At 28.6% G+C, this 12,287-nt stretch overlaps 1 protein-coding gene across 3 annotated transcripts in view; it reads left to right on the plus strand.

Moving 5' to 3' along the window:
• Positions 1–12,287, plus strand: part of fmt (phosphatase 6 regulatory subunit 1-like protein fmt) — a 35,680-nt gene that overhangs the window by 10,843 nt on the left and 12,550 nt on the right. For all 3 annotated transcript variants that reach the window (XR_010845116.1, XM_014435963.2, XM_014435964.2), the window contains exons 5-8: positions 2,289–2,459; positions 2,559–2,725; positions 3,881–3,991; positions 4,868–5,024. Coding sequence is in view for 2 of the 3 variants with exons in the window: in XM_014435963.2 (XP_014291449.1) it covers positions 2,289–2,459; positions 2,559–2,725; positions 3,881–3,991; positions 4,868–5,024 (606 nt within the window). In the remaining variant the exon portion in view is untranslated. The remainder of the gene's footprint in view (positions 1–2,288; positions 2,460–2,558; positions 2,726–3,880; positions 3,992–4,867; positions 5,025–12,287) is intronic.

The raw sequence follows: 12,287 nt of genomic DNA on the forward strand, positions 1-12,287 counted from the left end.
TACGGATTTATTTTTGTTTTTATTATATATAGATTTATCATTAATTTACATCAAAGGGTTAACCTTGGTGCTGCTTATATATTTATTTATTGTTAGTTTCATACACACATCAATAATCCACCTAATTTTTTTTTTGTATAAATTGATATAGGATTCTGGTATCACATGACATAGAGAAAACTGTGATGTTAAACACATATAGGACAAAATACGTAATAGGAAGTGTTCTAATTTAATATATATAACCAAACACGGGATTTGTTGCTTTTATTCTATTCTATATATAACCATGGTGGGATAGGGGGGTCAAGTTTTCATTTAATGGAACCGCCACAGAAATAAAAGTTGACGCCACCAGCCCAGATTCAAACCGGTAAAAAAGGTAGATTACCCGCCTCACTTAGATTCATACTCTTACCTTCAATGTCGATGTTTATAGGGTATACCCGATCTGTCTTCCCCTCACACCATCTCGCAACCAGGTTGGGACATTTAGCTCCAGCTTTGCTATTGGAGGCTACCTAGCAGTTAGTTCATCCTTATTGTCATTGCCAGAGAACCACTCCTCTATTACTCCTTGTAACTCATTGAAAATAAGGCAGGACCAAAAACTGATCCTGGAGAGCATTCCCATGCTTTAGAAGCTTCTACCTCATAATAAGTCTAGGGTTATATGAATGTTCCTGTTGTGGGATCTCTTAAATTTATTGATGGTGTAATGCTTCATTAAAAATATATTGACATTTTAAAAATAAATCTCTCAATTAGTGCTGAATAATTTAGAGAAAAGAGAAAATTCTCAGCCGTAAAATAACCCAAAAAATTGGCATGAAGTACTAAAATATGGAACCTGTACAGCATACTAAAATGGACGATAGTCTCCTGCAGCCTCTAGATATTGATCTTACTGAACATATGAAGAATTCATTCAGAAAAGGCAATATTTCTTTTTTTTTATTAAGAGTGTTTTTACTGAGGAGTGGAATAAAATTGAAACAACAATTATAAGATTCAATGTTGGCCCTACTAATTTTAAAATGTTTAGATCTAATAGTAGTAAACAAAATAATATGTACGAATACTTTTTACTTATGTTGTGTGTTGATTATTTTGAATAATTTATTTATAATCTAATTCTATATCATTTTAAATTACCAAAATCTTTTTTTTTTATATAGTTGATGTATTATTAAATGGTTTTATTTATTTAAATTACTTGCTGTAAATAATTGCAATATTTTGCAGTTAATTTGAATTAAAACAGGTGTGGGATTGCTTTTGACTCAATATTAAGCCCTTAGTTTTCACTCACTGATGGTTTGATAAAATTAGTTTTACTCATCTGGTAGTTCTCCTAAGAATGGTGTTTGCAGTATTCTTTCCTTATCTTGTCAAAATGATGATAAAATTTCAAATTTTGATCGTCAGTGGTCTTTGATAATTTCAGTTAGTCCAGTGTATATAAAGTAGTGTAAAAACCCATGAATGAATTTATTTTTTATTGTACTTGTTTTATAAAGAAGTAAAATGTTTACCTTTTTTTTTTTTACACTTCTGTCAAAATTATATTTTTGCATTTTAGTTCAAAAAATTATTCAATTTTTACCTACACTACAGTAGGTATAGCAAATGTTAATGAACTATTTAAGAGGCGCTTGTCTCCAGAAGTTTATTTTATTCTAGAGAAAAAAAAAAAATTATTTGAACACATTTTTCATTCAGCTCTCAGTTTCATTAAAACTAACTTAACTACTCTACTACCTTATGGAAGATATTGTTAATGCCTATTTTAAACTAAATTAAATTAATCTGATCCCTAATAGAGCTCCTTATGAATATTTTGCTAGATAAAATATTTCAGAACAAACTGAGAAATAATTTATTCTACAAAATATCTCGGAAACTTCTATTCCTATAAAGATGATTATAATAAACTACTTTGCAGTCCATTTACTAGCTTGAATTTGAACTTTGATGTTTGTTTACGAAATTAAGAAATTGTTTACTTTTCATACAATTATTGAACCATATTAATTTGGAAGCTTATGATGTTTAATATTTTATGAGATTATTTTTTCTTGAATGCCATCATTTTTTTTTTTTTTTTTCAAATTATGAGAAATCAACATTCATTTATTTATTTTTTTAAATAACTACCACAAATCTCTCTGAGTGAATAAAAGAGGATAAACTTGCTTAATATGATTGATTATGGTAATTTGAATGTTTAGATAATTTAATATTTCATTTTTTATGTATAATGTGTATATTTTATTTTGTTTTTCTAGCATTGGTATTCTTATCAGTTCACATGCCTTCAAGTGCTGGATTTCTTGAAGACAAAAGAAAATAGTCTTAACCTGTTACTTAAACATTTAGACACCTCTGCAGTTATGGATTTTACGTTTAAACTTATCACACAAATAGAAGGGAATGAAATGCAGCAAAACTTGATAAGCGTAAGTACGGTAGATTAGAAATTTAGAAAAATATCTCTGGAAATTAATATTTACATTTCATAATTTTTACAACTTGTGTAATGTTTTTTGTATTTTTAGTGGCTTGAAAGTGAAGAACTTATTGAAAATATTATTGAATTGTTTGACCCTAAAGTAGATGAAGGCAGACACTACAATGCAGCCCAACTTCTCTGTGATACAATTAGAAAATGTCGAGAAATAAATGAAAGAAATGATCTTGGTCCAATACTTTCAAAAATTCAATCGTTAGTAGCTCATTTTTGTTTATTTACTAAACTAAATTGAAATATTTCTTTGGTTTTTTTCTGTACAATTAAATTGAGATTTGAGATTTTTAAAAAATCTATTCAATTAATGAATTTAATAATAAATCCGTTTTAAAAACATACGTTTTTGTTTACTTGCTTTTATAAATCATGGTATGAAAACTATATCTAGGTAACTATTATATGTATTGAAATATTACATTTTGAAGCAGAGTTGTAGATTAGGCATATTGTGGAGAACCTTTCAATGCTCCTTAATTGATTAATTTTTAAAAGTATACTGGCTTAGCACCGAAGGGTAATTCATTCATGGTTAGGTTTGTTGACTTACAGTTATAGTGATTATTGTTCAATACATCATGGCACCGATAGTTTTAATTATTTAAAATTCAGATTATTATTATTATTAAAATAATATGTCCTTTTGCTATTAAATCATGAAACAATTTATTTTTTTGTTTTCCTGGTAACAAATGATTAGTTATTATCTAGTTGTAGTAAATCAACATATAATAAGACTTATCAAGTTGTTTTTTTCCAAAATCCACCCACATACAATTTAAAAAAAAAGTGATATGAGGGGGGAGGTAGAAAAAATAAATTGTATGTTATAAGATAAATTTATTTAAATTTTAGTTTTTAAAATTATCTTTTTTAATCAGATAAGCTCGAATGTTTATTTTTTCCTTGTAAACTATAAATTTTTAGCAGTAATAAATATTTCAGATTCAGAAACTAGTCTATGACTTTGATTTGGATTTAGTTCTGTCGACATATAAATTAAAATCTTATAACCTGGTTCATTCAAATATTAAACCCTATTGTTCATTATTAATTTTAAATTATGAAGAATGTCAGAGATGCGGTCAAAAGAAAACAAAAATAGTTAACAGCTATTTATGTAGAGCTTTATCAGAGCTGTTTAAGTTGAGAGGATTTGAAAATGAAATTTGCAAGTGATATTTGGAATGCCCTCAACTTAAACAGCCCTGATGAAACTCTACAAAGTGGGTGAAAACATTGGCAAATAAGTAGTTGTTAACTTTTTTTTTTTTTTTACTGCACCCCTGACCATTTACTTCATAATTTGAAATAATACGGTCAACTATTTATACTGCATATTTTTTGTTTCAGGCCTGAAATGATTAAAAAAATGCTTGATAAAATGCTTTGTGGTGAACATGTAGAAAGTAGCATCGTGGGTGGAATTTCAGTTCTTCTTACATTACTGGAACCTCCTCCCAAGTAAGTAGTTACATCTGGCTTGCTTAAACTTACTCTGTCTGTGTATTTGTAGATACTTTAGGGTTAAGTGTATTTTATGAACTCATTGTTCATTGTAATAAAAGATCTATAAACATGAACTATGAAAGAATTTAATAAATAGCTAAAGGAGAAAATAACTGATTGTCTGTGTGGATTTTTTAAAGTAAAAAGGATTTTAAAAGTTGATCCATAATTAGGGTAACACTTTTTTTTCTTTAAAGTAACCTATTTTGTTATTTTTTTCATACTCTCATCTCCTGGTTTCTGGATGAATTTTCGTGAAGAATATATTATAAAAGTATAGATAGAACATTATTCAGTAATAACCAGATTTTGCCAAAATTTAACATATACTATTATTCTGCCGCTCTTTAATTGCTTATCTTCCCAAAGTTTTTGGTGAATCCTTTCTTCTACATTATTCAATAAGTTATTCTTTAGTTTACTTAAAACTTATTTTGTCTATTCTGATGCATCAGATACAAAAAAAGCTCTTGGTACAGATAAGGCATCATTCAGAAATGTTCTTTTCTAGTTTTTTTAATAAATACCATGTTGTATTTATTGATTATTTGATATTTTAACTAATACATCATTATATTATACAAATACATCATAAGATTATATATATCATTATTTTATTGATCCACCAGTTCAAAAGAAAACTGAAAAGAAATTGTTTTCTTTTCATGCAATCATTGAACCATATTAATTATTTTTACTTTCTCTATTTATATACTTACTTCATGTTAATTAGTGAATTTTTTTTTATTTACTGATAATTACCTTAATGTATTTTTGGTTTTGATTAACATGCATAAATAAATCCTATGAAATACAATGTGATTATTGCAGTACAGATCAGCTCAATAGGAGAGGAGCATACAATAACATTGAAGACAGTGGCTCAGGTGAACTTCCCCCTACGCCTAATCCAGCTCTGCCATCAATTATATCTTCGATTTTACCATACCTTCCTGCCTTACATAATCTGCTCATAAACCCACCACAGGTAAATCTTTTAAATTCTATTATGCTATATAAGTTTTTTTTAATTAGAGGAACTATTATTTATAAAGAAAAAGAGTATTGGTGAGAAATGGGCATAGTTTTGCTACCTTTCCCTTTTCCATCAGTCTTTTGAGGTCCAAGGTTGTCTGATTCTTGTTTCTTACTCTGATTATCCCAGGGACTTTTGATTCAATTATATAAATTATTGTCATCCACACCATCAAATGACATGTTACTTTTTGAATTATTTGTCATCTTTTGGATATTTAACAACTTTGATACAAACCTTTTATTTATTTAAAAAAGTAATTCAATTTTTATCCATTTTTGTCTCGATACATTTTATTTTTCTTATAAGTCCAACGTTTCGGCCATCCTCAGGGACATCTACCATAAAACAGCTTTTATTACATGTATGATCTTAACAATTCAAATTCCTTAACATTATTATTCATAATTTATCTTACCTTAATACAATTTTGGAACTAAAATTATATAAACACTCAACTTCATGCAGGCTATTCTGCCCAGGTCACAACAACAATTTCTATGAAATATTAAAATAATTAAAATGGAATAATAAAAATAATTTTTGTCTCAATAGATAAAAATTGAATTATTTTTTTAAACAAAATTAACCAGTCTCAATAAAGTGTAAATATTATAAATACTTATATTTATTTTTTATTAACTTATAATTTTAAAAATCAGTTAAGAAATTAAATTGGTTTTGAGGATGATTATACTATATTATGCATTGTTTTGTGTATAATAACATTATAGTGATTGTTGGAGAAAGGAGGAAATTAACTGAAGACACGCCTTGTGAAAAGAGATGTTTCACTGTTATTCTTTTATTGGACCAACTTGAACTATGAATAATTAATGAGTCATTGTTTACTCACCTGATTACTCTTTTAAAACTTAAGTTGTCAAGATCTTAATTAAAGATTAAGGTGAATTATCGATCACAGACTTTCAAACCATCTGTTTTATTTGGGCCTAAACAATGCGAATTAATAGTTCTTAAATTGTTCATTTATTTTTTATCTTTGTTTAAGTTATTTGAGTACATATATTTAATTCGGAATGTTTTAGTCAAAAAACTAATACTATGCCGTATAACTAATATGGAGGACATGTCGGCCGAACACTTTGTGGTGAGTGTGCCAGAGTGCTTGGTGCAGAACATTTTGGGTTCGAATCCAATATTTAGGCAATATTTAGTACTCAGAGGCTCCGAATCTTGGCATTTTCACTCTCTAACTGTATAGGTCTTCAATGGAAGACTTAAGCAAAAATAAACAAATAATTTTAGTTCTGATAATTTAAAAATACTGTATTTAATTAATTTATTTATTTTTATTTTGAAGTTCTTTTTATGCTGTCAATCAAAGCATATTCTATCTGAATCTTTAGGATAACCTGTCTGGCATCCCTTGAAAAAATAAAATAAAATAATAGTTTTCCTTGAACAATGCATTGCAATTGCACAATGCATGCTAATATAAAAAATAGGGTGATAAGTGCTGTCATGCTATTTTTTATATTATCTTTAAATTGAATTGTTGTTTAAAAATTACCTGTTTCACTCCTTACTTATTTTTTTTAACTTTCATTGTTATAAGGCAATGATACTGAACCCATCTAATGGACTTTAAACTTTGAATATGGAATTCCGTACTGACTAGGACCTTTATATCGTTAGGTACTAACAAAATCAGCTTGTATCTAATTTCTCCTAGCACAAAACTTTCATTGCTTGGTCTACAGGAGGAGGGAAGAGGAAATACTCTTACAGAGGGAGAATAGAACCTGGGAGATGGGGCTGATAGTAAAAATTAGAGAATATGAAAAGCCGAAATGAAAATTTTTTTACCACATCAATCAAAGCCAAAAAACACCTAAGTCCCCGATCAGTGCTTGTAAGGACAATGAGGGCAATCTAGTCAGTAACAGCCAAATAATAGAGCTATGGAAATGCTACTTTCAAAGACTATGAATGATTGTACTCCTAGTAGTACTGCAGGGTAGAAAAACCAACTGAGAAGCCTCTCAACTTGGAAGATGTGGAAGAGGCACTAAAGTACCTAAAAAACAAGGCTCCGAATAGATAAAATACTCTCAAAACTGTTCACGTTTGGTGAAAATATCTGGAATTGTTACAATTACTAAAGGGTATCCCTGCTATTATGTACAAACAAAATCCATTTAAGAACCATCTCTCAGAAGCTACTCCTCTTTTTCACTGAGAGAGAAATAAGCAAATGTCAGCCGAGATTTATATGAGGAAGAGCTTCAAGTGGAATATTTCTTGACCACTGAGTCCAACTTTTATGGTTTAATAAAGATATTGCATTGGTTTGGGGAACACTAGCAACTATAAAAGATGCCTTTGTAACCCTGTAAAAAGTTTTTTAAATGTATAAAACTAAGTGTATCCAGACCAGTATAGGGTCTCAAGATTTTGGGGAAGCATGAGTGCAAATTGGAAGCTTTATTTTCTATAGTGTTACTGAATTTATATACCTTAATTTCCAGGTGATTATTAATAATAACATGAATGCAGAAATCTAAAGACATATCACGATGACTACAAATAAATTCTCTTAGTCTTAAAAGGTACCTTAAAAAGGCAAGTGATCTTACACACATCCAAGTTGAGCATTTACAAAACCTTAGTCAGGCCAGTGATAACATATGGGATTCAGTATTGAACAATATCTGGACCACAAGAAGCAGTCATCTTTTGATTTGAGTATCGTGTTTTCAAGAAGAATATTCAGTTGAATACTCAATATTAACCAGGAGTGGTGAACAAACAATGAACTGCTACAAATTATATTGAGATGCTAATGTTGTAAGGGTGGTCGGCAGGATAGGATGGGCTAAACACTTTTGCGGATTCCTGGAGAGGATAAATTGAGGAAACTATTGGAAAAGTTGTTGGAGTGAAAACAGCCTCGAGCTATTCTTGGATTCATGACTGAAATGCAGCAGCATTTCTCTGGGACAACTGGCAGCTAAAGTGACAGAAGGCTCTGACTCTACATTATTCTGGATTAACATCTTATTTCTATTATAAACTGAGTCTCTTTACTCAGAACCTTCTTTTATCAAGTTTTAGAAACATATTTAATAGATCCATACATCCATTAATTTGTTCCAACGATTCCAAACATTCATTAAGTTATCATTTTTATCCAATCTATATCTCTTCATATAGGAGTCAGAGTTTGGCAAAACGTAATTACAATTGCAATTACATTTACAAGTAATTATAATTACTTGATGAACTGCTGTAATCATAATTGTGGTTTTCCAATTACAATTACAAGCTGAACCAAAGTAATTGCAATTCCCAATTGCATTCTAATATAATTGTTATTTTTTCCCTAAAATTCCTAGTAATTATAATTGTAATTACAAATACTTAACTTCCAAATGGTAAAAACCTGTATTACGACTACAAAATATGAAAATTATATCCAGTTTAAAATAAAACTGGCATAAAGATTTATTGATTGACACATTATGGTTTTAATATAAGACTTAAATTACTTGTAATTGTAAGTGCAATTACTATGGGTCTAGAAGTAATTGTAATTACTTCGGTGTAATTATAGTGCAACTGAAACATATAATTAAATGACTATGACTCCTATTCAACTCTGAGAAGAGTGTGTTTGTTTGAACACACTATTAAAAACTAATGGCGATTTGAATAGATGAACCAATTATTGAGGACGGCTTTAGGCACTATAAGATTGTGCTACAACATATAGGGACGGAGCAGTACCATATAATAAAAAACTTTCATAGGTACATGTCTGGAAGTTTTGTTAAAATAACTTTATATCCATCGAAGTTAATACTCAATCAAAATTTTTTATTAATTTTGAAGTAACTCGGTGAAAACGTGGTTAAATAAAATTGGATGGTAGATTTAAAAAAAAAAAAAATGTGGAACTTTTTTAGCATTTAGTTAAGTTCATTATCTTTTTACCCTGTTCCCAGGAAATTTTTGCAAGGATTGAGACTGAACAACTATTAAGGTTTTTATTTTAAAGGTTATTTTTTGTTTTTGGAAATTTATGACTATAATAATAATGTTATTACTATCAGTATCGGCATTGTAGTTAATTATGTTTTGTGGTTCTTAATAAATTTTCTGTTTGTTGGTGATAACCTAGTCAATTATTGTTAATACTTCAATTGAATTACTTGCTCAAGAGATGAACAAACTTCTTACAAATTCTAGTGAACGCCAGGGCCTGAAATTGGATAAATTTAAATCAGTTTGTGGTTTTAGGTTGTAACATTTGGTTGAAATAATAATACTTAAGTAGCGTATTTTTATTTATTTTTTTCCTAAGATTAAAACAGCCACCAAACTTAAGACTTTTTCTGTCAAATAAGTTTAACTTCTTACTGACTAATTCTTTTGTTTTACCCTGTAAATTTTTAATATTATTCTGCTATTAGTCAAATGCACTGAATCATGTATTCATCATGTGTGTGAAAAAGGCATGTATAATCTAATTTTAATGCTGGTGAAACCACATGCTTTAATTTCTGGCGCTTCTAGGATGTTTAGAATCTCAGAATCTGGTATATCCTACTTATAACCTCTATTGTTTGTAAACAATATCTTATTAGTAGAAATATAGCTCAAACTTTTTTTAATTATACGATTACAATTAATAATAGCTATTGGAATTTAAATAAAATAAATTACAATTAACATTGTAAAGATCAAATTTTAACCTTCAGGAAATCCATCTGAACATGTCTATATTACTAATTATTTGAAAGTTCAATATCATTAATACATTATCTTGATGTTAATGATTAATGGGAAAACCAGTAGGTTTAGTAACAAGCAACCGAAGAGAAACATTTACTTACCAAAGTCTATGTTGGCCTATTCTTACCCCACTTAGCATAATCTCGACCCATTTTATGGTAGATTGAGAAGCCATGTTCTAAGATTTTTTTATTTATTTTTTAAAAGTCATTATAGTGAGTGCAATATTCATCATATAAGCTCATTAAAACTCCAGTAAAACCTTTTGAAAACATGCCATATGTGGTTTTCTATCGACTATTTGTAGAGATGAAATCACATATTAAATTTATTGTAAACGTCGGATTATGAATGGTTTTTTTAATTCTAATGAGACTGCCATTTTTCGTTGCCTTAGACCAAGAAAGAAGATAAAAGGATTCAGATGACAGAACTGTTGCCAAGCAATTAGCAATAATTGAAGATAAGCTATTCTTCAGGCTTTGCTGAAGATTAAAAGTGAGTATCCTTTCTTTTATCATCTTAATGGTAGTACTGTCCTTATGAGATGCCTCCGATAATGCACTCATTTTTCCTAGTTCCCTGTTATTTCCTTTTACCTTAAAACTAGAGTTCTAATTTTTATTTATAAATTCAAATAAGCCTAAGAGTTTTTTGTATAAAATTACTTTCGAATTTTTTGTCAGTTTAATTTGAAATCAAATTAGTTTAATCATTTCTGCCCAATACTTACATATGAATATATACCTATAGTAAATTTAAGATCCTCGAATCATAAGTATAATATCAAGATATCATCACTCTTATATCACTAATAATTAAAGATACAGCTGTATGAAATAGTGTTGGCTTGCTTGAAGATTATGTGTTTGCTGTCATTTCAAATTCATTCCTCATTGTTTGGGATATTTTTCCTCCTTTAGATTCAATTTGGTGTTGCTTATTATATACAATAATGTTATGACTTGTAAAAAAAAAATATTAATTTTATTATTGTTAAATGCAATTTTATAATTAAATAACTAAATCAAATTTGTTCTGATCCTTGAATTTAATACAATAATAATAGATGTTAGATAACATTTTTAACTTGTTAACATTCCAATCTGCATATAATAAGTGGGAATTTCTCAAACTTGAATTTTTTTGTTCATTTTTCTCAGTGATTAATTATTATTTTGAGTCATTTCTTTCCAAAGTCCACCAAATTATACGTTACTAACTTTATTTGGGTGGGTTTTGGAAATATACAACTCATATGTTAGACAAGAACTATTCATGAACCTCCTTAAATAAAATCCTAACTAATAATTAATTTTTATTGTAACTATCATGTAGTTATGATTTAGCAATAAATAATTAAGTTTAAATTGAAACTAATCAATTTATTAGTCATTGCCACCCTTTATGCCCCTTGGGTTTACCATTCAACCTCTTGAGTTATTAACATTACATTTGTTATTTAGAGTAAGATTCCCTTTAAATTATTTCATTTTTGCCATTTATTTTCTATCACCATGTTATTATGTCACTCATATTTCACTATCCTTGCATGGTTCAGCGTTTACAAATTTATTCTCTTTGCACTAATCTTGTTTCATGAGTGTTCTGAAATTATTAACAGATTATTTTATGGTCTTATCGTTATTTTCATAAATGTCCTACAAATTTTTTGTTCAATCAAATTGTTTAATACTTGACAAATATTTTTAAAAATTTATATTATACCCTATTGATATTATAATGAACTAGAAAATTTTCTCTGGTCCTGTTCAGCTTCCTTCCATCCCTCACCATCCCTCTCAACATTTTGCCCTTCCAAGGACAGTATATGCCTTCATAGATGATTGAAGAAGAGTTTATCATAATTTTGACTTTGGTTTCCATGGTCAACAAAAATTAAGGCAACAAAATGGTAAACAAAAAATTTCAAAATATATTATATTTTCTAGGGCAGAATAAGGGCTCAAAATCTTCATACACTTGTATTGTATATTCTTAATCAATTACTGAGAAATAATAATCTAATATGCTTAAATATTGTTTACGTATATTTCTTACATGAATGATTTTAATTATTGCCAACCCCACCTACAGTATTAAACTATTTGATTTATTATTCATTGGGAACTCTTTTGGAGGTTAAGTTTTAGTACCGATTGACTGTGTTACTAGTTTAGTGTAGGATTTACTTTATTTAATTAAACAGTATATAAACATAACTCTAATTTACTGAAGTTGTAGTAATGGTGTACTGATAGAACAAGACAGAGCATACTAACATGATATTGAGATTTTTTTTTTTTTAATTCCAGTTGGTTTAGCTACACAATTCACAAAATGAAAATATTGTTTATTTATTTCTCCACCCTTAATGTGGAGAAAATTAAATTTAATGAGTATTTAAACAGCAAGGTCGGTTTAAGTGTAATATGCTTCCCTTTTCTTCTTCTGACT

Source organism: Halyomorpha halys, unplaced genomic scaffold (genome assembly GCF_000696795.3).
Source record: "Halyomorpha halys isolate HHAL.00 unplaced genomic scaffold, Hhal_1.1 Scaffold1751.1, whole genome shotgun sequence".
NCBI classification, from domain to species: Eukaryota; Metazoa; Arthropoda; class Insecta; order Hemiptera; family Pentatomidae; genus Halyomorpha; species Halyomorpha halys.